Below are 25,364 nucleotides of genomic sequence, written 5' to 3'. Positions count from 1 at the left end.
CAATGGTTATCAGGAAGCAAACACTCACCTAGTTGGAATCATACCTGGCACTAAAGAAAATGGTTTGACGTTGTTGGAGGTCAATAATCTCAACTCAGCAAGAAGGAATGTTCTAAACCCAACCAACTGCAGCTACTTCATCAATGACCTACCCTCTATCACAAGGTCAGAAGTGAGGATGCTTGATGATGATTGCACAATGTTCAGCATCATTCATGACTCCTCAAACACCAAAGCAGTCCATGTACAAATGCAACAAGTTCTGGACACTATTGAGGCTTAGTCTAAGGTGTGGAAGGTGATATTTACACCACATGGCACGCAATGACCACCTCCAATTGGAGTCCACCTAAACACTGCCCCTTGATGTGTGACTATTCAGTTGTGTTCCCATGCTAAATCACTACTCTTCAGAGTTCCTTAGTCCAACTCCCATGTTTCCCTCCATTATGATATTCTGGGTCGACCTACAGCACATAGACAGCAGTGCAGGTAAGCAACTCACCAGCACCTCCTCAAACAACATTTTGGGATGATGATAAATGTTGAACCAGTCATTGTTGCCCATGTCCCTCGAGTGAATTTAATAAATCAAAATGGCAAAAACTTGCCTCTCAGGCTACATTGAACCATAACGACAATTTCTTAATGAAGAGGCAGAGAAAGAAAGAGCATACTCCAATTCTTAGTTAACTGTACAAAATAGACTTCGGTATAGACTGAGGACTGCCGTTAGGATGAGGGTTAAGGTTAGGTTTGGAGAAGTGGGCATTAATTGCCTCATTGCAAAATGTGTTATGTCCTGGCACTGCAGTTGTGTTTCAGGGTTCAGATATGTACATTCGCAATCCTCCAACCTGGAAATAAATCATAAACTGAGTAAACATTGACTTCTAAACAATGTCCTCACCAACTGGCTGTCAGACATTGAACTCTATGCATCCCAACACCTCAAATGGAGAGACAGAATTCAATGTCCTTAGAGAATTGAAGTTTGTATTTTTAACTGGGATTCTGCAAAACCAGAATGAATCTGTTTTTCTGTATTCTATCTACATTCCAGAGCAGCAAGTTAACTTAAACAAAAAGGACCATGTTTTACAGGGAACCTCTAAATGCATCTATTCATTATTTATGGGATCAGTTGTTTCTGCATGCACTGTTAGCTTCATTGCGTAATGGTGTAACTAATGTTGACTCCTGAGTTTTGAGTCGGTTGTGTTTTTCCCACCATAGTATTCACATCAGGGTCAAATCTGTTGATGTAATTAGTTTGTTTGGTTTGGTGTTACTAAGAGCGATATCAGGTGTAACTATGTCACTGGAGGCTTGCTCTCTGAATAAATCAGGATCGATTGGAATGGATCAGTTCACAGCTCCTGCCAGAAGCGTGATATCCACAACAACCAAAGTTGTTGCTACTCTCAGAAATGGGATATCCAATTGTGTGGCAAATAGAAGATATTTTCTATCCTCTTATTTCAGCCATTGGTGTTCCTGGTAAGCTGTTATCACAAGTGTTCCTGACACAAACTGATGATAACTTTGTTGTTTAATTGTCATTACTTATTACTGTGTATTTCACACAAACAACTCTCCTAATCATGAAATGCTGCCGTTATATCTGATCCTTCACTCTTCAAGGAAATTCATTTTAACCTTAATCATGGACTATATGTTTCCTTTGTTTACTTTATATACTTTGGCTATGGAATCCAAAATATACTATTGGCAATTGTGTTTCAAGCACGCAATTATAGGAAAGAATGCAGTAATTCAGTTTAGACCTGTTGTGCAACATCAAAGCTGGAAATTTTGTCCTAGTTTCTGTCACATTGTTCTTTGATTCAGGACATGATCTGTAAATATTTACTTCTATTTCAATGTCTTCCCTCACAGTTAACTTGGTGGCCATAATAATCCTGTCCCGAGGAAAGTGTGGACTCTCCAAGTGCATCACTCATTACTTGATTGGAATGGCAGTGGCTGATCTCCTCGTCGTTGTCTTTGATGCCATATTGTGGATCACTGTTCCGATTTATTTACCAAATTCATTCGTGAAACTTACTCCCATGTGCAGTCTTTTTTCTGCCTTGGGGTCAGCAGCCACAGTGATTTCTGTCTGGCTCACAGTCACGTTCACTTTTGACCGTTTTGTGGCCATTTGCTATGAGAGATTGAAAACAAAATTTTGCACCGAGAGAACTGCAGCAGCATTTATAGGGACCGTGACCGTGCTGGGCTGCTTGGAGTCTCTACCCTGGTACTTTATATATGAACCACGGTACATCATTAATAATCTTCCATGGGGTTGCATCCAGAAATCGAGTTATTTCAGTTCCCCTGCATGGGCTGCATTTCAAATGATTAACTACATTTTAACCCCTTGTGTGCCGTTCTTTCTGATCTTGCTGTTCAATGTGCTGACAGTCAGGCGTATTTTAGTGAGCAGTCAAATCCGTAGGGGTCTCCGTGGCCAAAGAAGTGAAGAGAAACACAAGGATGTGGAGATGGAAAACCGGTGGAAATGCATCATTTTGCTTTTCAGTATATCAGGCAGTTTTGTGCTGTTGTGGGTGACCAAAGTTGTGTATAATATTTATTCACGTATTAGAGATATCAAACTTTATGCATCCTACACAGACCCTTGCTTTATCACAGATCGCGCAGCAAAGATGCTGCAAGTGCTCAGCTCCTGCACCAACACGTGTATTTATGTTGTGAGCCAGGCTGAATTCAGGAAAGAGCTGAAGAATGCAATGACGTACCCCTTCAAGCAATTCATTAAATTATGGAACTGGTTAACAAGTTTGCAACATGCGAATTAATTTTCAGTCCATGTTCCAAAACCTACAATCGCCAAGGGGGTAAGAATTAAGTTATCACCATTACAGTCTTCAGTCTGATTATTTTTGTTCAAAAAATCAATTTCTTACAATTGTGTGGACAATTCATGAATTGATCTCCCAAAACAAAATTGGGCAAATGAGAGTTCAGACAGATACCAACTAAGGCTTGAGAAAATGTGGAAAAAACTGCCCATCTCTGCGCTGGGATTATTAGGAAACGGGCTCTGAATTTCACCAGAAATACGGCGATTGCCTGAATATGTCTTTCAAAATGCTGACAATTGAGTGTCAGTCTGAAAAGTTGACTCTTTCCCGAAAGTTCCTGCCAAATTCCGGATTAATTTCCCAATTTTCCTACCTGTATCTGCCGACTTTACAGCTGAACTGGTTTACTGTGAGATCAGAATTCTTCAGAGCAGTGCTCTTTCAGGAATTGTCAGGCAAATGGCAAAGAGGCAGATTACCAGCTCTCATCCTGATCAATGTCTCTGCAGATCAAAGAGAACATGTGGTTAACTGTAGTCCTTGTTCTTAAAATGAAAAACCCAAAATCATTTTTCCCTCTCTCCTGAATTGAGCAGGAAATAAACGTTCTCTAATATTGTTTTCTGATGTGGCCCTGAGCAGAGATAAAATGCCTCAAAGAATGCAACATCCTAAACAGTTTTAACTGCACAATGAAAAAATGTTTCCTCTTATGGGTCAGTGGAGTCTGAGGGGTGATTAATTGTCACTGTTTTAGAATTACAGCTTGCCCTTATATGAGATGAAGAGAATTTTTGTTTTCTCTGAGGGCGTGCAAGATTGTAACTCACATCAGACGTGGTTGTGGGTTGAGGGTCTGTCATTCATTATTTTTTAGAGTAAATAGATTCTTGATAGTAAAGAAAATGAAAGGAAAATTAGGCATGTAGAAATTGAAACACAAACAAATAAGCCATGATCTGATCAAATGGTGGAGCAGACTTGGGGATAATGTTATATTTCTGTTTCAACTTCGTATCTTTGTACGCTCATAAATGTTGTAAGCTCAACTCCAATCCATGGCGCGCACCCACATCGAGATGTATTCACGTGAGCAGTTATAGCAAGGAGATCATTTAATTTCTATCAAGGATTGTGCTTGAGGGAAATGAGACATATTCGTGAATTTTATTTGGACACCACATTTGTACCATTATGAAGGAGGGGGCAAACAATGTTAATTGTGCATTAGTCATGTGTTCCATCTCCTCCACCCTCCCACCATTGAGAAAAAGGGAACAGGGGCTGGAGTCTGTGGTTTGAGCTGTTCTGCCATTCTTGCTCTGCATGCTACTGGCCATTAAATAACAGAAAACAGAAGTACGATTAGGCTTCTCAGAACCTTGAGCCTGCTCCACCAAACAACATGATCACGGCTGACCATTGAACTTAGTCCCCTGTTCCAACTTTCTCCCCCATACACGTTGTTCCCTTTAGCCCAAAGATCTGTACCTAGCTCTTTCTTGAAGATATTCAGTTTTGAGACCTCAACTGCTTTGTTTCACAGAGAATTCCACAGGCTCACCGCTCTCTGTGTGAAGACATTTCTCCTCATGTCAACCCTAAGTTCCCTACCCGGTATCATTCAACTGTGACCCCTTGTTCTGGAGGCACCCATCATGAGAACATCCTCCCTGTGTTTGCCCTGACTAGTCCTGTTTGAATTTCTTCAGTTTCGATGAAATACACATAAAAACATTCTCCTAAGCTCTGGTGACTATAATCCTAATGGATCCATCCTGTCTTCATGCATTAGTCCTTTCACGCCAGGAATCAGTCTGGTAAACTGTCGTTGCACACTCTTCATAGCCACAACATCATTTCTCAGATAAAGAGTCTAAAACTGCACAGGATACTCAATGAGTGGTCTCACCAAGGCCTTGTACAATTGCAGCAAGACATGCCTGCTCCTGTATTCCAATCCTGTCACACTGAATTCTAACATCCCATTCGTCATCTTCACCACCAGTTGTGCCTGCATGCTTACTTTTTGTGACTGGTGTAGGAGGGAGACCGAGGCCTCATTCCAGAAGTGAGAGATTTTAGCTGCAAGGTTCGATTGATGTGGTTGCAATTGTCTATCTTGAAATGAAGAACCTTGAGCAGAGATTCAAAAGTGGTGTGCAATATCATGAGAGGAGATAAACAATACCCATTCTCATAAGCAAATAGCAGAAGGACCAAGTGAACACTGATTTAAGGTTCTGTAGAAGTTTTGAGGGTGTAGTGTGGTGAATGGTAATGAATGAAGCTTGTTGGCTCCAGGAGTGGATGATGCAGCAGTCATGAAGCGCTTTTAAGATTTTGTGCAGAGACTTGAAGGAAATAATCTGGCCAGGCTGTGGGTATGGAGTGGATCATTAAGACATACTGCATTGCTTTCCAGAGAGCCAGCAAGGACTCAATGTCTTGAATAGCCTTCCTCTGTATTGTCATGATTCCGTGATCTTATCCAAACAACATTCAATAAAATTTGGTCTTCTTTGCACAGGATGGCAGATAATCCCAACACCTCCAGGTCAAAAAAATCCAGATGACTGGACTTGAAATTCAGTCAATGGCAAGGCTCCAATTGAACAATGGCTTATTTTAGTTATACAATTTGGGAGTCACTGACTGGGCTAACGTTTATTGCTGAGCCTTATTTGCCCTGGGAATGAGACAACTGAATGTCTCGTTTGGGTCATTTCAGATGGGAGTTAACAGTCATCACATTACTGTTGATCTGAAGAGATAGTAGGAACTGCCGATGCTGGAGAGTCTGAGATAACAAGGTGTAGAGCTGGATGAACACAGCAGGCCAAGCAGCATCAGAGGAGCATGAAATCTGACATTTCGGGTCTAGACCCTTCTTCAGAAATGACCTGTTGATCTGAAGTTACGTTTAGGCCAGACTGGGTAAAGATGGCATATTTGTCTTCCTGAAGGGCATTCGTGAACCATATGGCGTTTGACGTCAATGGTGACGTGGGCAACATGTGGTTAGCATCTTGATTCCAGATTCTGCTCAATTCAAATTTTATCTTCTGCATTGGATAGGAATTGAACCCATCTCTGCAAAATATTAATCTGTTCTGCATTCCTGGCCCAGTGACATCATCACTGTGCCATCAGACAGAACTTACCAACGCTCTGTTAAAAGTTGAATATTACTGTGTTTGCTTGTTTCGAAATAGAAGACAAGAAAATAAACTTCGAAAATACTAGCTGTCATGTTAGGTGCTCTGGTCCATTAGCAATATTAGTTGACTAGGAGGACGCAGGTCAACTTGAGGTCAAGGGTTTAGACCCCACTGTGGGAATGGGTGAACGTTAAATTCCGATTCAGAACCTGGCTTTGTAGTAACAGTTTCTGTACTTTCATCATTGTGGTTGTTGTCCTAACTGGGAAAGGGGATCAGATATCCCACTTCAAAGGGCATTAGGGAACCAGAATTTTTTGTCATTTCAACCCAGCAGTTTTTATGTCCTCCCTTTTTCATTCACATCATTATTTTCCATTACCTTTTACTGTCTGAAATTGCCTCCTTTGATCTGTGAAACTATATCTTGATATTTTCTCTCTTTCTCTCTCAGTGGCTGTCTATTTATAACCCCTTTGTTCTTTCGTTCCATCGAACACTTACATTCCCTCCCACTCTTTTGTGCTATTCGTCGCTGGGACTTGGTGCCACTCTCTGGTCCAGCAATTATTGCCATCCGTAGTTGCCCATGGACAAGGTGGCGGTGAACTGCATTCTTAAACCGTTGCAGTCTGTCTGTTATAGGGGCTCCCACACAAGGCTGTCAGGCAAGGAGTTGCAGGATTCTGTTCCATCAATACTGAAGGTAATTCAATGTATTTCCAAGTCAGGATGGTGGGTGTCTTGAAGGGCGTTGTAATGTTCGGCCAGAAAATGTTATCTTCCAACCAGATTATTAAGGATGGTTTAAGGATTAATTGCTCGTGGCATTGAATAGTCTGTGAGAACTGTCCTAATGTACAATTACACGGGGTCACCTGGCTTTGTTTCTCAGCCTGTTTTGAAGGATAGAAAAGTGTTGTCGTCATTAAGAAATGGAGATTCAGCACAAATTCTTGTGTCTCTAACCTATAGTAAGTAGAAAAGTTAATGAATTTGTTTCATATTGAAGTGCACATGTCTTCTTGTATTCATTTTGATCAGACCTTAAATAACCCATTAGGTACTTTTAGCCTAACAATACAGCTAATCCAAAAAAAATACAATACACTTGGCACTTCAAGCAGGGTATGAGCAAAATGTTCAAGGCGAAGAAGGCTGGGGAAGTATTCCATGTCCCAAAATCGTCCTCTCATGATGGATTCTGTGTGCAAGAGAACTAGGTGTCTGGGTTGTGGCTCTCTAGTTTTGGGTCTATTTGGAACAATATCCCATGGGGCTGCTGCATGCCAAGGAGGACTATCTGCAGGAAATAGTTTTCACAGCACAAACCAAAGCTGTCGCACAAAGGCTGAATTCTGCTGACCAGCCTCTGGACATTGTCTCGAGCGGTGGGAGAGTTAAAGGAGGTGAACTATACATTGCCTGGCCGCAGCAGAAAAGCAGGAGGTTGTGCTGGCAGAGATGGCTTGAACTGACCACAGTCCAGCATAACAAGCAGGTGAAATGTTGGAGGTGAATCCAATAAAAGTGCACTCTTTATTAACTTCAGCTCAGTGACAGAGAGGGAGATGTCTTCTGTGAATCCTTTGATACTGCAAGCGGACTCTGGGTGTCCAGTGAACTCAATTAGCGATTCAGAGACAACACAGTATGGACCTGGAGGAATACAGCAGGACAGGTAGCATCAGAGGAGTAGTAAATCAGCAGGGGTCCCCTTTCTGAAAAAGTGTCCGGAGTCAAAACGTCGACTTTCCTGCTCCTCTGATGCTGCCTCGTCTGCTGTGTTCCTCCAGCTCTATCCTGTGTTGTATCTGACTCCAGCACCTGCAGTTCTTGATATCTCTCAATTGGTGAATCCACTGGTCCATACTACATCAAAGAGTTGTCGACAGTGAATTAGATGTGTGAAGCTATTGGGCATCGTGACAACATTTTTGCACAGTTCAAAATTAACCAGGTGCAGCTGCTACAAGTCTGAGAGTGATTGCCTTCAAGTCGGGCTTATATAATCCCTGAAATGCAGATAGAGGAAATGCAGCACTGCACCAACCCTTGGAATAGCATCCATCCCAGGCCCATGTAACCACTCCATAAGCCCACATTTACCATTCCTACTGCATCTAAGCCTGCTCTTCCCTGGACACTATCAGTGACTTTAACATGGCCAATCCATCAAATCTGCACACGTTTGGGCTGTTAGAGGAAACCAGAGCACTTAGCAGAAACCCCCACAGACAAGGTGAGGAAGTGAAAATTCCACACTGACAGTCACCCAAGGCTGGAATCAAACATAGGTCCCTGGTGCTGTGAGACCGCAGTGTTAACCACTGTCCAAATCCATGCTGACTTGAATGGAAAAAGCTAGGCTGATATGGCTGATAGTTGAATAATAGGTGATCTTGTTGGAAACCAAACAGTCAATGTAATGTCATGATGGTGTACTGTATCTGCTGGTTCTGGAATGTAAATTGTTGGATTTCAATCTATTTAGACATCTTTCTTTAACTATGTAGGGGAGAGAGAGAGAGACCAGCTTTTGTGTTTGGTCGAGGTAATAAATCTTTTCTGTCTGGATATGAATTCCTCAGGTGTTATCAGTCTCTGAACTAACTGCAAACCCTTTGTGATCTGGTTCATATGTACTTTTGTTCGTTCGCTGCCAAAATGCCATCTTGTATCATTCGTGTATTTTTCTCCGTGGAGCTCAAGATCTGGAGTGGCTTTAACCCGATGTGCCTTCAAGAAATTATCAGTGGTTTTATGATCTGCAACCAAAACAAACTGCAACCTCATAGCCTGGCATATCCCCCACACAACCAGGACCATCAAGCAAGGGGATCAACCCTGGTTCAATGGAGATTGCAGGAGGGCATGCCAGGAACAGCACCAGGTTCACAAGAAAGTCAGGTGTGAACCTAAAGCTGCCAAACAGGACTACTTACCAAACAGCATAAGCAGCAAGTGATAAACAGGGTAAAGAGATCCCACAACCGGTGGGTCAGATCTCATTCCAGCCATGAATGGTGGTGAGCAATTCAACAACTCACTGGAGGAGGAGCCTCCACAATTAACCCCTGTGCTTAATAATGGAAGAGCTGGTAGAAGACAGCGTTCACGAAGGCAGCTCACCACCACCTTCTCAAGGGCAACTAGGGACGGACAATAAATGCTGTTTTAGCCAGCAACAGTCACATCCCACAAATGAATCAAACAAACGACCTGCTACGGCGTACTTATGTGGAATTAGTCACTTAAGGGCATGGTAAAACTTACATCTTGGGATTGGTTGCAGTCATGTGAAACCAATTGAAGGAAGGATTTTTTTTAAGTGCCATAATTTATTTCCTTTTTCCTCAAAACGCTACACGACGTCAGTTGGATTTAGTTTAAGGGAAGAGTCCTGGGTAAATAGTAAAATTTGCAAAATTTGTGATTTGAATCATTGTGTTTGGAATTTCAGTTTCTGGTCCGAGTGAACTCGCAAATATTATTGCAATTTGTGAGTGAATCTTTAATGCTGGATAATGAGATTTGCTCAACTTGAATGTACTGTTCTATGTTCTATGAATGTTTGTTGATGTGAATCGGATCTCTGGAAATATAAGTAAATACAGAACTTCGGAAAGGTAATTCACTGTGCTAAAATCTGGGACAACCGATGTCAAAGAGTTTGAAGAATGTAAAATCTGACGAAGGAATTAGACTTCTTCTTCTTTCAGAAAGGATATGTAACATACGGTCCTTATCTCCTGTTCACGAAGAAGAGGAAGGTGTTGACATAATTACATAAAAGATCTTCAGATAAATGATTGCATCAGCTCTGAGCATTTACATATTCAATATATATAGATTTCATTCAACAGAGGCACATTGGCTAATTAACCCATTCTGCTTGAAGTGGGATAGATTGATATTTGCTCGTTTTTCAACTTTGTTTCCCCAACAGAATCGAATTCCTGAAGATGTCTACACACTTCCTGCGTCACAGCTGCACAGACTAAATGTTGATGTTGAGGATGATGATGATATGGACTTCTCCCTTGATATCACAAAGACCAAAACACACCAGAGACAAAACAGTGAACAGACAGCAGCTGGAGCTACTATCATGGAAGTCAAGACAGGTAACCTTGAGAATGGAGTTGCTGGAGTTTCCCCAACTGTTTCATCTCTGTGGAGTGAGGCAAAGCCCGTGTGTAATATCACTCAGGAGCTGGAAAGGGTGGACAAATGTTTAGGGCCCTGAGGCATATTTAAAGACAAGATCAACAAGTCCCCTTCCCTCAGTGAAATTAAAGAAGCCCTATGTGAAATTTGAATTCATAGAATTACAGAATCCCTACAGTGTGGAAACAGACCATTCAGCCCAACGAGTCCACACTGACGCTCTGAAGAGCATCCCACCCAGAACCATGCCCCTACACTTTCCCTGTAACCCTGAATTTCCCATGGCTAACACACCTAACCTACTTGTCCCTGAACACGACGGGCAATTTACCATGGCCAATTCACCTAGCCTGCACATCTTTGGATTGTGGGGGAAACCAAAGCACCTGGCAGAAACCCACGCAGACACAGCGAGAATGTGCAAACTCCACACAGACAGTTGCCTGAGGGTGTGAATTAGAGGATACTTGAAGTCGTAATATTCCTTAACTGAATCGTTCAGCTCTTCAAAGGTTTTAGTTTCTGGTGCCTCAGGAAACGTTGGACTCCTGATAACTGAAAAAGCTGTGGGTCCACAAGCTGTCAGGAGAATTACCTGTTGCTTTTCATCTGCCCCAATGTCATTTCTACAGGAAAAAAATAACACGTACAGGGCCCAGTCTTCGATAAATGAGTCAAGCTTCCTAAATAACAGTATGTTGCCAGAAATATTTACCCAACTCAAAAATGACTGTTGCAAGCGAATTTCTTTGGGAGCATTTTATTTTTCCTCTCATTGCCACTGAAATAACTCCACAGAGCCAAGTATACCATTACGAAGTCACCATTTATTTCCACGTGCAGAGCAAATGACCCTGCTTCGTCTTCCTCAGAGCCAGTTCTCAGAGTGTACAGAACCTCTGATACTCCTGCTTTATATATATATATATATTTCCTTTTTTGGAGATTCTGAATCCTCTATTTATATTTAGGGGAGTGGCAGTTTGTAGAGCACCAGTCTTCAGTGTTAGTGTCAAAATGTTGTCAGGGCCAATAGCCTTTGCAGCATCCAGTGTCTTCAGTTGTTTCTCAATATGATGTGGAGTGAATTGGAGTCAAGAATCCTCTCTGCACTCTCTCTCTCATGAGTCTACACTCTTTCTATAGTGTGGAGCCAGTACTCCAGTTTACTGGCTTTCCAAGACGACAGCTTAGCACCTCTGTCTTAAAACCTCCCTTAAAACAAACAAAAGTTCAAAACACACCTCCTATAGCCACAGTCTCATCAAAATAAGTCCACCAGAGATATAAAGTGTTTTTCTAAAGAAGCAAAGATGGGCTAAGGGAAAACATTTGATACATAGGGAGTATGTTCAGACATGGAATGCACCGCCTGGAAGTTGGCAGGTTCAAATGAAGGTTCAAGGGGGCATTGGATGATTACTTAAACAGAAACAAGTTCAGGGTACAATACAAAGGCAAGAGATTGGCATGAAGTCAAGATGTTCAGAGAACCAGTAAAGATAAGATGGGCTGAATCGTCTCCATTTGCACCACAACAATTCTAAAATTAATCAACTTTTGGAGAAACTGAATCACCCAGGAATTTGGAACTCACTGTCTGTAAAGGTGGTTGAAGCTGAATTAGTTCATAAAATTGAAAAGCTATTTAGATATGCACTGGCAATGTCAAGGCATTGCAGGCTACAGCCAAGTGCTGGAAAATGGGATTAGAATAGTTAGGAGGTTGTTTTTGGCTGGCATGTGTGCGACAGGCTGAAGGGCCATTTTCTTGCTGTAGATCTTTATGACTCTAAAGTTTCTCACTTGGAAATATGGGGCTGTTAGAGAGAACCATTGGAAATATGATGGACCGAATGGCCTCCTTCTGCACCATAACAATTCTGTGATTCTTTTTGAGAGAACTGAATACTCCATTTGCAGGGGGAAAACGCCCACCTCCAGCTTCAAGGAACAAAAACAGAACTTTCTGGAGAAACTTGGCAGATCTGGCAGAATCTGCAGAAAGAGAAAACAGAGTTAACGTTTTGGCTATTCTTCACAACCCTTGTGACTTCAGGGATCGATGGATCTGAACAGTAATTAATCACTGCTGGCAACTGGACCGCCATTGTTTTCTTTGCAGGATTTTTGGCTTGTGGTTTTGGAATTGAAGTTCGATGGGATCTCAGGAAAATAATTTCCCAGTCTCTGCCTGGCATTGGCAGCAATTTCTCCATCAATTTTGTTTTTGCTTTTATTTCAAATTTTCAGCATCGACTGTTCTTTATTTCATTTTAGTGTTTAACTCACTGTGACAACTCTCCCTGGTATGCCTGCCTTGCAGTTTTGCTCCACTCTCTGACAGGATTTCCATTCTAATCATTCTTCTTGTTCACAATGGTTAATTTAATTGTCGCTCTTTCTCTCCCTCTGGGCTCTGTCTCCACTTATCACATACTCCATATCTACTGGCTACATTCCACCGCTCCCCCCACCTACCATCTCCATCCACGTTGTTCTGTCTTCTGCATGTATACCATTGTTTCCTTGCTCCCGTCAGTTCTGAAAAAAGGTGACTGGACTTGAAACATTAAGCCCATTTTCTCTCTCCACGTGTGCTACCAGATCTGCTGAGTTTCTCCAGTACTTTATTTTCCTGTTCTCCCTCTCACCTGGATCTTCATCATACATGCCAGTTTTTCCCACTGCCATCAATTCTGAAGAAGGGTCACCTGACCGAAAACGTTAAATTTGTTTTCTCTCTTCACAGATGCTGCCATACCTGCTGAGATGTCTCGAACAATTCCTGTTGGAGTCTAACGATGGTAGATCTCGTACCCAGCATGCTGCCCGGTGCAGAAACCGTCCTATCATTTTCACCATGCAGCTGGATGTGCGCATGCGCGCTGGGGCGGCGGTCCAGAGCATGCGCAATGTCATTTCGATCCCAGCCGCCTGGGGAAGGTAAGAGGCGCTGTTGCCGCGGAGAGCAGGAGGAGGTTCAAGAAATGCTCGGCATGACCTCAAGTCGCACAAAGAATCTTTAATTCTTTATGTTTGCTGCTCTGGGTACGTTTTATATCGATTTCCCCCCGACCCGCCGGTGAATGGCCGCATGAGTTAGGAAGATTCAAGTCGCCGCCATATTGGTTTGGGCGGCCCAGTTGCCGACAGCAGCAGGTCTCATCCGGGGAAGACCCCGCCGGAAGTGATGTAATGGCAGGATTGGCTCAGCCACACTGGGACTGTTTCAAAGCAGAGAATTTAGTGAGGAGGTGTTTAAGTGTGGATGGGGCTTAGTAGGTGGGCTTGTTTATTTTTTATTCATTAATGGGATGAGGACATCGCTGGTTAGGCAGCATTTATTGCCCAGAGGGCAGTTCAGAGTCAACCACTGCTGTGGATCTGGAGTCACATGTTGGCCAGACCAGGTAAGGATATCACTTTCCTTCCCTAAAGGACATTAGTGAAACCGGTGGGTTTTTCCAACTATCGGCAATGGATTCACAGTCATCATTAGATGCTGAATTCTAGATATTTTATTGAGTTCAAATGCTACCATCTGCCATGGTGGGATTCAAACTTGGATCCCGAGAACATTATCTGGGTCCCTGGATTAACAGATAATAACACTAGGCAATCGCCTAGTGTTAGGGATGTGACGGTCGATTTGTTTCCCCAAGAACACCTCAGGAAAATTCAATCATGCAAGATGTGGTGAAGGGCAGGGTGACTTTCCCCAGCAAAATAGGAGTTGCAAGTGAATTTGTCCCCAAACACCCTGGGAAAGTTCACTCATCAGAGTGTGTGGTGGGCAAATTTCCTGAGCGCAATACCCGGGAAAATTCCATTGTAGGAGACGTGGGTGGATTTTGCCCCAGAACGCCTGGGAAAATTAAATCATATAGTGTATCATTTGGATTCGCCATCAGAATGCCTGAGGCAATTTACTGGGTGGATTTGCTATCAAGATACCTGAGGAGCTGGACTACTATGTGCAGTTCTGGTCTCCTCTGCGTGGGAGAGTTGTGATTGTACTGGACGGGGTGAAGAGGAGATTCACCAGAATGTTATCTGGGATGGAGCACTTTAGCTATGAAGAGAGCTATGTGCATTCAGATTGTTTTCTTTAGAGCAGAGAAGGTCTGATGGAGGTGTGTAAGATTGCAAGGTGCATGGATCGGATAAATAGAAGGCAGTTGTCCCCTTCGTTAAAAGGTCAGTAACAAGGGGGTATAATTTTAAGGTACAAGGCAAGAGGTTTAGAGGGGATTTGAGGAAATGTAACTTCACCCAAAGGGAGGTGGGGGTCTGGATTGCACTGCCTGGGAGGGTAGTTGAGAATCATAACTTTACAATCTTTATAAAATACTTGGATGAGCACTTGAGATGTCGTAACATTCAAGGCTATGGGCCCAGTGCTGAAAAGTGGGACTAGCGTAGCTTTAGTGGTACAGACTTGATGAGCCAAAGGGCCTCTTCTGTGCTGTATGGTTCAATGATTCTATGAAATTCAATCATGGTGTGAATCTGTCCACAGAACACCTGAGAAATCCAATGATGGGTATAATAGGTGAATATGCTCACAAAAAGCCTGGGAAAATTAAATCAGGGGGCACTATGGACAAATCTGTCCTAGAAGTGCCTCGGGTAATAAACGTATGGAGGTAACAGGTAGATTTCCCCCAAAAACCAAGACAAATTCCATCACCACAGCATCCAATTGGGAGAAAGAGGCAGAATCTGTTACGTGCTGCTCTGCCTTCAATCAGAGATCCTATCTCTTGCCACCTCCTCCAATCACCACCTTGGATGCACGCTGTACCACCAGACTGAGAATCTGTGACTGGAGGAGGAGCCGAGGGCAGGAAGGAGTGATCCTCCAACTGCAGGATCCAATCTGGGCCCATGCCCGCCCACTCAAAGAGGGCATTAATGTAGTCACAGCAGGCCCTGAGGGAGCCTGATACTTAGCCTGCATGAGTGAAGCGAGTGCTGACTGGGACTGTTTATGGATTTTAGGTTAATTGGCATGATTATGAAAATAAAAGTAAGCTTTTATTTATATTTGTATATAAAAATGCTCAGTGCACAGGACTGGGAGTTATTTTCAGACTGTATCTTAACAGGGTTTGATTTTTCTCAGCTATTTGTTGGTGGGTGAGATGCTTGTGCTGGGCTCAAGTTGCAGTTGGGATGAAGGGAGGGATGTTCACAGAACTGCTGATCGATCTGGCCTCCTTGCACATAATGCTACTTCAATTTCTGGCATTAAACTCATGTGACTCAAATCAATGCATCATTTGATTCACCTCTACCATTTGCTGCATAAGCATAGATTTCAGAGCTTGAAGATTGTGCAGGATTTGGCTATAAGTGCACACTGATGACCTGTTTTATATCAACAGTAACTCCAGTGCCTGCATTTCTGAATATCCTACTCTGCACAGTCTGAAGAACTGAACCCAGTGAGTGTAGGGGCATGGAGACAACTGGGAGTGGAGGAAAGAAATGAAGGAGATAGTTTGAGGTATCTCAGCCCAGAGAGGAGGGAGTCACCAGTGTGGAGCTCCTTGGCAAAAGAGTGGGAGGAATGGATCCATAAAATTATCCATGGTAGATTTTTGTCCTGCATTTCAAATGATGACTCCAAGCTCCTTTTTCAGGCTTTTGGTTCGTGAGTATTTACAGAGGGGAGCTCAAAGCAAACATCACATAAAGTTGAAGAGAATAATCAGGACTTGAATATTATTAAGCTCCTCACATATACCGAGAAATCTTGGAGATGGCAAGAACTGCCGATGCTGGAGTCAGAGACAACACAGTACAGAGCTGGAGGAACACAGCAGGTCAGGCAGCATCAGAGGAGCAGGAAAATTAACGTTTCTGAAGAAGAGTCCTGAACCGAAACTTTGACTTTCCTACTCCTCTGTTGCTGCCTAACCTGCTGTGTTCCTCCAGCTCCACACTGTGTTGACCAAAACATCTTTGTGCGTTCTGTCTGTGGGAAAAGATTTTGAAATCACTATGACTGGGGCTGAACTGAAACACCCGAGACAGCATGCTGTGAAGTGATTTAACTGATAACACTGCCTGAACAAGAAATCCTGTTCACAACACGGAGAAATTGTGCAAAAAATACAAACAAACTGTGAATGCAAAAATAAAAAAAGAAACAGAAATTGCTGGAATAACTCAACAGGTATGGCAAAATCGGTGGAAAGAAATCAGAGTTTCGGATCCAGTGAGCCTTCTTCAGATCTGATCCTGTACCTGTGCTGTGTACATGTACAGAACTTTGGCCAACATCCAGACTGGAGAGACGCAAGGCACCATGGAGACGCCCTGAAAATGTGGAAGCTGTGGGAGGGGATTCAACTCCCTATTGCAGCTGGAAACTCACCACTGCAGTGTGGGAGAGGCCGTTCAGCTGCTGCTTGTGTGGGAAGAGATTCACTCAGTCCTCCAGCCTGCTGTTACGGGAGGAGAAGCCATTCCCTTGCTTGGTGCTGGGAAGAGGCATCACGATATCGGCCACACTGTATGATCACCGACGTGTGCACAGCAGGGAGACCATAAGACATAGGAGCAGAAATCAGGTCATTCAGCCAATCAGGTCTGCTCCACTATTCATTCATGGCTGATAAGTTCTTCAACCCCATTCTCCCACTTACTCCCCATAACCTTCGGTCTCCTTGACAATCAAGAACCTATTTATCTCTGTCTTCAAAATACTCCAGGCCATTCAGCAAGTTTCAATCATACTCCCCACCCCCCCCCCGCGCCCCCCCCCCCCCCCCCCCGCCAATCCTTCTAAACTCCATCGAGTATAGACCCAGAGTCCTCAAATGTTCCTCATACGTTAAAGCTTTCATTCCTGGGATTAATCTGATGAACCTCCTCTAGACACACTCCAGGGCCAGTATATCCTTCCTGAGGTATGGGGCTCAAAATTGCTCACAATAATCTAAATGCAGTCTGACCAGAGCATTATAAAGCCTCAGAAGTACATCCCTGCTTTTATATTTTAGTCCTCTCGAAATAAATGCCAACATTGTATTTGCCTTCCTAAGTGCTGACAGAACCTGCAAGTTTACCTTAAGAGAATCCTGGACTAGGTCTCCCAAGTCCCTTTGCACTTCAGATTTCTGAATTTTCTCCCCATTTAGAAAATAGTCTATACCTCTACTCTTCCTACCAAAGTGCACAACTTCACACTTTCCCACATTATATTCTGTCTGCCACTTCTGTGCCCACTTTCCTATCCTGCCTAAATCTTTCTGCAGCTTCCCCACCTCCTCAATACTACCTGTCTCTCCACCTATCTTTATATCATTAGCTAGAATGCCCTCAGTTCCTTCATGTAGATCATTAATGTATAAAGTGAAAAGTTGTGGCCCAACACTGACCTTGTCACTAGTCACCAGCTGCCATCCTGAGAAGGACCCTTTTTACCCCACTCTCTGCTTTGTGCCGGACAGCCAATCTTCTATCCATGCTAGTACCTTGTCTTTAACACCAGGGGCCCTTACCTTACTCAGCAGCCTCCTGTGCAGCACCTTATCAAAGGCATTCTGGAAGTACAAGTTGATAACATCCATTGGCTCTCCCTGCTCTAACCTGCTTGTTACCTCCTCAAAGAATTCTAACAGATTTGTCAGGTATGACCTCCCCTTGATGAAACCGTACTGACTTTGCCTTATTTTGCCATGCAGTTCATAATATTCAGCTATATCCTCTTTCCCAATGGACTCCAAAATCTTACCAAAGACCGAGGTCAGGCTACTCAGTCTGTAATTTCCCGTCTTTTGCTCTACTCCATTCTTAAACAGGAGGATTAAATTAACAGCTTTCCAGTCCTCTGGGACCCTTCCTGATTCCAGTGATTCCTGAAAGATCACCACTAACGCCTCCGCTATCTCTTCAGCTATCTCCTGCAGAACTCTGGGGTGTAGTCCATCTGGTGCAGGTGATTTATCCACCTTCAGACCTTTCAGTTTTTCTAGCAGCTCCTCTTTTGGTGATGGCAACCACACTCATCTCTACTGCCCCTGACTCTCTTGTACTTTTGGGATGTTACTAGTGTATTCCGCCATGAAGACTGATGCAAAATACTTGTTTAGTTCCTCCACCATTTCTTTGTTCCCCATTACTAATTCTCCAGCATCATTTTCCAGCAGCCTAATGTCCATTTTTGTCTCTCTTTTGCCCTTCACTATCTGTATTACTGGCTAGCTTGCCCTCATATTTAATCTACTGCCTCCTTATTTCTTTCTTCGTTGTCCTCTGTTGGTCTTTGTAGGCTTCCCATTGCCCTTTGCTGCATTATATGCTTTCTCTTTTGCTTTTATGCCATCCCTGACTTCCCTTGTGAGATATGGTTTCCTCATCCTCCCTTTTTTCTCCTAGGGATCAATTTTAGTTGTGTCTCCCCAACTACTCCCAGAAACTCTTGCAATTGCTGTTCCACTGTCTTTCCTGCTACGCTCCTCTCCCAATCAATTCTGCCCAGCTCCTCCCTCATGCCTCCGTAGTTGCCTTTATTCAACTGTAATACTGTTACCTCTGATTCCAGCATCTTCTCAAATTGCAAAGGAAATTCTATCATATTACGGTCACTGCCTTCCAAGGGTTCCTTCACCTTAAGCTCCTTTATCAAGTCAGGCTCATTGCACAACACTAAATCCAGTATTGCCTGTTCCCTAGTGGGCTCCACCACAAGCTGCTACAAAAAGCCATCTCATAGACATTCCACAAATTCTTTTTCTTGCAATCCACTTCAAACCTGATTTCCAACTGCATATTGAAATCCTCCATGTTCACCTTAACTTTGCCTTTCTCACACACCTTTTCTAACTCCTGGTGTACCTTGTGCCCCAGCTCCTGACTACTGTTTGGAGACCTGTCCATAACTCCCATTATGTCTTTTTTTACCTTTGCAGTTCCTCAACTCTACCAGACAGATTCCACATCATCTGACCCCACTTCGTTTCTTGCTATTGATTTAATTTCATTCCTTACTAATAAGGCAATCCCAACCCCTCTGCCGACCTGTCCGTCCTTTTGATAGGATGTATATTCCTAGATATTTAGCTCCCAGTCCTGATTCCCTTGCAGCTACATCTCCGTGTTGCCCACAGAATCATACCTGCCAATTTCAATCTGCACCCCAAGCGCATTTACCTTATTTCATATACTGTGTGCATTCTGATACAACACCTTCAGTCCTGTATTTACCGTCCCTCTTCTCATTGTCATCCCTTTATCCAGTGAGCTTGAAGTTTGATTCCTAACCCTTTCCAAGCATCTATTCTGTTTTGTGTTCTGGAGACTTTAATGACTCTTTCTGAGTTCTCCCTTTTTTTTTTCTAGTACTTTTCCATGCAGCTGAAGAATAAAGATGAGAATTTAATTAGATTGAGTGTCTGATTGGGATTCAGTGTCGGTCAATGCACTTGGAGCAATAGATGAACAGAATTCCATTCCTTTTTGGATACACACATTGGTATTCTGGATGACCCTAGGTTTATGGAGGCTCGAATATGGGTGAGAGACCGGAGCGGGGGGCTGGGTGGGGAGGGGAGTTGCTGTGCAGTATTCAGGTCAAGACGATACAATTGCATTGGCATGTGATTTCAGGCAGGGAGTCAGGCTGCTTTCTTGAGGTAGAAATGTGATTTACCTGGAGGTTAAGGCATGTGGATGGAAGAACCTCTTGAGGTCAAACATTCTAATAAGGTTGCAAGCTGACCAATTCTGTATCAGCCCGTTGCCAGAGAGAGGGATGATGGGGGTGGAACAAGGTTTGCAATGGGGATCAAAGATTCCTGACATGCACGAACATTCCCCAAATGGCCCCTGGCTTAAACTAGATTTGTGTGCACAGTGTCTTGGTCTTATCCTCAGTCTGGGTGTCACAGAACAAACTGTTTCATCCAAATCTGTCTCCTTTTGGAGTCATAGAGTAATACAACATGGAAACAGGCCTTCCAAACTGGTCCATGCTGACCATGGTGCCCACTCAGCTAGTTCCAATTGCCCACATTTGGTCCATGTCCCTATAAACCCTTCCCATCCATGTACCTATCCAAATGTTTTTCGAGTGTTGATATTGTAACTGCCTCAGCCACTTTCTCCGGCAGCCCATTCCAAATATGACCACTCTCTCTGTGAAGAAGTTGCCCCTCGGGTCCTTCTTAAATCTTTCACCTTAAACCTATGCCCTCCAGTTTTCAATTCCCCATCCCTGGGAAAAATGCTAGATGCATTCATTCTATCTATGCCCTCATGATTTTATACACCTCAATAAGGTCACCCTGTTTGACAACACAATTCAATCTCCTGCCAGACCATGCCTTGGGCCTTACTTGCCAAGTTTAACAGATGTTTGACAGGGAGCTCAGCTGTCCTGTTCTTGTCATGCTTCCTTATCGTGATCTTGACCCTCTCCTGGTTAAGCCCAGTTTTTTCTAGTTCACAATTTGTCATATCAGCGCTTTTACCCCTCATTTTGAGTGCGAACATGGAGGAAACAAATAATTCCCTGCACATATTTATTTTTTTCTGTCTGCAGTCAGCTCTGAACTTGTTTACAGGACCATAGGTTTCCATTGTCCTCTGAGTCTAACCCTTCCCACTGCAAACAGTTCTGTTTTCAAGGAGCCATTATTTTGCTGAACATTGTACGTTGATCAATCATAAACATCACATATAATAATCAATAGTAAGGTAATAATTCTTGATAATTTCACACAATGGTCGTTAATAATGAGATAATTCTGCAATAGAGTGTACGATCTATAATAGTGCAATGAAGGCAGGTCAACCCACCAAGGAAGTAGGCCCTGGGTTCACCAGGGATGTGGGTCAAATCCCATGCTGTTAGCATGAGTTATGAACCTCATCCACAGTGCCCATCTAAGCAAATCCTTGACCTCTCCTCCCTTGCCGAGTCTGAATTTCTGTGGCAACATGCATTTTTATAAACACGTTAAATGGCGTGGATCTTATGGATAGAGATTCCAGTTTATTTCCATCATGTGGTTGACATTGGTCAATCTGGTGACGCGACCAAAATGCACTGTTTGAGCATAAGCAGCATGTGATAGGCAGAACTATGTGATCCCATAACCAGAGGATCATATGTGGTCGTGAATGGTGGTGAACAGTTAAACAATTCACTGGAGGTGGGGGCTCCACAAATTCCAATCCTCAGTGATAGAACAGCCCAACACGTCGGTGCGAAAGATAAGGCTGAAGCATTCGCAGCAATCTTCAGTGAGAAGTGCCAAGTGGACGATCCATCTCGGCCTCTTCCAGTGGTCCCCAGCCCCACAGATGTCAGCCTTCAGCCAAATTCTATTCACTGCAACTGATATCAAGAAATGGTTGGAGGCACTGAGTAATGCCAAGGCTGTAGATCTTTGACAACATGCTGCCAATCGTTTTGAAGACTTGTGCAACAGAACTTGCTGCTCCCTTAGCCAAGTTGTTCCAGTACAGTTAAAACACTGGAATCTATCCGACAAAGTGGAAAATTGTCCCAGTGTGTCCTGTACACAAAAAGCAGAACAAATCCTATCCAACCAATTACTGCTATGTCAGTCCACTCTCAATCATCAGCGTGGTGGCACGGTGCCTCAGTGGTTAGCACTGTTGCCCCACAGCACCAGGGACCCAGGTTCAATTCCAACCTCGGGCCACTGTCTGTGTGGAGTTTACACATTCTCACCATGGCTGCGTTGATTTCCTCCCACAGTCCAAAGATGTGCGGGTTGGGAGATTGGCCACACTAAATTGCCCGTAGTGTCTAGGGATGTGTAGGTGGATTAACTATGGGAAATGCAGGGTTACAGGGATGGCGTAGGGAGGTGGGTCTGGATGGGATGCTCTTCAGAGAGTCGGTGTGGACCTGTTAGGCCCAATGGCCTGTTTCTACGCTGTACAAACTATGATAATCTCTGAAAAAAAAATGGAAGATGTCATCAACAGTGCTATCAAGCAGCACCTGCTCAGTGATGCCCAGTTTGGGTTCCGCCAGGGCCACTCAGCTCCTGACCTCATTACAGCCTTGGTTCAAACATGGACAACAGAGTCAAATTCCAGAGGTGAGGTGATGGTGACAGCCCTTGATATCGAGGTTGCATTCGACTGAGTATGGCATCAAGGAGCCCGAGCAAAACTGGAATTGGAACAAACTCTCTGTGTTCTGGCACACAGGAAGATATGGTTATTGGAGGTCAGACATCTCTACAGGAGTTCCTCAGGGTGGTGTCGCTGCCGCTGCTTCATCAATGACCTTCCCTCTGACATAAGGTCAGAGATAGGGTGTTTGCCAATGAATACACGATGTTTAGCACCATTCATAACTCCTCAGATATTATAGCAGTGCAAATGTAACAAGATCTGGACAATATCAACACTTGGGCTTCAAAGTGGCAAATAAAATTTAGACCACACAAATGCCAGGAAAAAAATATCTCCAATAAGTGACATTCTAACCACTGCCCCCTGACATTCCATGATTGTTACCATCACTGAATCCCCAACTATCAGCATTGTGGGGTTTACCACTGAGCAGAAATGCAACTGGACACACCATGTAAATGCAATGGCTACAAGAGCAGGTCAGAAGCGAGGAACGCTGCAGTGAGTAACTCACTTCGTGACTCCCCAAAGCCTGTTCACCATCTACAAGGCACAAAGCAGAGTGTGTGATGGAATACTCCTCAGTAGACTAGATAGGTGCAACACCCAAGAAGTTTGATATTATCCAACATGAAGCAGCCCACTTGATTAGCACCGCATTCACATGCTTCCACTTCTGACAGCTAGTAGCAGCAGTGTATCATCTGTAAGATGTACTACAGAAATTCACCAAGGCTCCTCTGACAACACCTTCCAAACAAATGACCACTACCATTGAGAAGTACAAGAGCAGCAAATATATGGGAACACCACCACCTGCAAGTTCGCCACCGAACTACTCACCATCCCTACTTGGAAATAGAGTGTCGTTCCTTCATTGTCACTGGGTCACACTCCTGGAATTCCCTCCATGATGGTATTGTGGGTTCCTACAACAAATGGACTGCAGCAGTTTGAGAATCTGTTCACCACCACCTTGTCAAGAGTAGCTAGGGATGGGCAATAAATGCCTGTCAGCCAGCCACACTCACATCTTATATGTATTTTTTTTTTAAAACCTACATTGAAATGCATTGGAAAGATTTACAGGTTAATTCTTGAATTGTTTAGCTGTGCAATGAATGCACCTTCATTTGCTGTCAAGTCCTGCAAAGGATCTGAAACCAGATATACTCACCGCGGTAACTAGCAAAATTTGCATTTGATTAATCAATCTGGAATTGAAAACTAGTGTCTTTAATAGGGACAACAACACAACCACCAAGCATTATAAAATCCATCTGGTTCACTAATATGGGAAGTAGCAGTCTTGTGGCAAGGCTTCTACAGTAGTAAATAAAAACTGAAAGAACTGTGGATGCTGTAAATCAGGAAAATAGAACAGAGGTTGCTGGAAATGCTCAGCAGGTCTGGCAGCATCTGTGAAGAAAGAATCAGAGTTAATGTTTTGGGTTAGATTCTCCAGTATATGCAGTTCCTACTATCTCTGATTCAATTTTAACCCCACTGCGAAACCTCTTCTAAGGATGCCTAGCCTGAAGAAGTTACCCTCCTCCCTCCGGTCAAACCTCAGGGGATCCCTCTCCCACTGCAACTCTCTCGTAATCTCTTCGGCCTTGAAACTGCTCGACCATGTCCTGAAGCAAACCAGGTACGACAGCCACATCACCTTTCTTAGTACCTGCCTACGGAACCAGATCATCCCCAATGGACTACAGTCCACATTCAGGCTTTCCCAATTTGGCCCCAACCGTGACAATATCTACCTTCATAGCATTGAGATCCTTCAGAAGCGTTTCTCCCTGCGACTCCTGAAACACACACTTGCAGCAATGCGCCGGCATCTCCAGGCACTACAATCAAGCCTACCCCAGCTCAGAGCCTCCCTCTCCCAGACCTGCAAAGGACCTCTCCTGTTTTTTATTCTTCGTAGGATCCACAACCTGAACTCACAATTCTACTCAGCTTTATTGGACACGAAAAACCGTAAGTACAGTAAACTTACTGGTGCCTACCACCCAAAACGGGCTTCTTCCACCCCCCAAATCCCCAACCGTATCCGGCACCTTCCCCGCAATGTGCCCGCCGCCATTGGCCATGAGGCCACTGTCGGAGAACCCACAGATGACGTCACATCCGCCACCGCCGGGTACCCCACTTCCAGGACAGCGAACGCCATCGCTGCCGATGCCACCGCCTCCATTTCCGAGACCAACACCACAGACACTGAAGATGCGCCTACCGTCACCGCTGCTGCCGCCGCCTACCCTGCTGCCCCCACAGCCGACGCCGCTCCGCCCATCACCGACGCGGACGCAACTCCGCCCACCGCCGACGCAACTCCGCCCGCAGCCGACGCCGACATCGCTCCGCCCACCGCCTCCACAGCCAGCAGCTCCAGAGGAGACAGAAACACCCAGCCCTGCCGGGTCTTCACCATCCCCCCAGACCTCCCCCTTACTGAGGACGAATGGTCAGTCCTCAGTAAAGGGCTCACCTTTGTCCCCCTCCACCCACACATCAACGAATACCGCTCACGCTTGGACATAGAGCAGTTTTTCTGCCGCCTCCGCCTCCACGCTTACTTCTTCAACTGTGAACCTAACCCTCCCTCTACTGACCCCTTCTCCCGCCTCCAACGCACCCCCTCCTCCTGGACACCACCCCAAGGCCTCCTACCCTCCCTTCACCTCTTCATCTCCAACTGCCGTCGAGACATCAATCGCCTCAACCTCTCCACCCCTCTCACCCACTCCAACCTCTTCCCTGCAGAATGTGCAGCCCTCCACTCCCTCCGCTCCAATCCCAACCTCACCACAAAACCCGCGGACAAGGGAGGTGCAGTTGTAGTATGGCACACTGACCTCTACATCGCTGAGGCCAGATGCCAACTCTCCGACACCTCCTCCTACTGCCCCCTTGATCATGACCCCACCCCCGACCACCAAACCATCATCTCCCAAACCATCCACAATCTCATCACCTCAGGTGACCTCCCACCCACGGCTTCCAACCTCATCGTTCCCCAACCCTGCACCGCCCGCTTCTATCTCCTTCCCAAAATCCACAA

General features: G+C 44.3%; 1 protein-coding gene across 1 annotated transcript; it reads left to right on the top strand.

Moving 5' to 3' along the window:
• The first annotated feature begins 1,430 nt into the window (after positions 1-1,430).
• Positions 1,431-16,496, top strand: LOC125487776 (probable G-protein coupled receptor 139). The gene is made up of 6 exons (XM_048620047.1): positions 1,431-1,500; positions 1,900-2,800; positions 6,641-6,701; positions 9,945-10,190; positions 12,918-13,111; positions 16,442-16,496. The coding sequence occupies exons 1-6, from the start codon at positions 1,431-1,433 to the stop codon at positions 16,494-16,496; spliced, it is 1,527 nt and encodes a 508-aa protein (XP_048476004.1).
• Positions 16,497-25,364: the final 8,868 nt, after the last annotated feature.

This window comes from Rhincodon typus, chromosome 45, assembly GCF_021869965.1.
Source record: "Rhincodon typus isolate 14 chromosome 45, sRhiTyp1.1, whole genome shotgun sequence".
Lineage (NCBI taxonomy): Eukaryota > Metazoa > Chordata > Chondrichthyes > Orectolobiformes > Rhincodontidae > Rhincodon > Rhincodon typus.
This window is presented reverse-complemented; position numbering and strand designations above follow the sequence as displayed.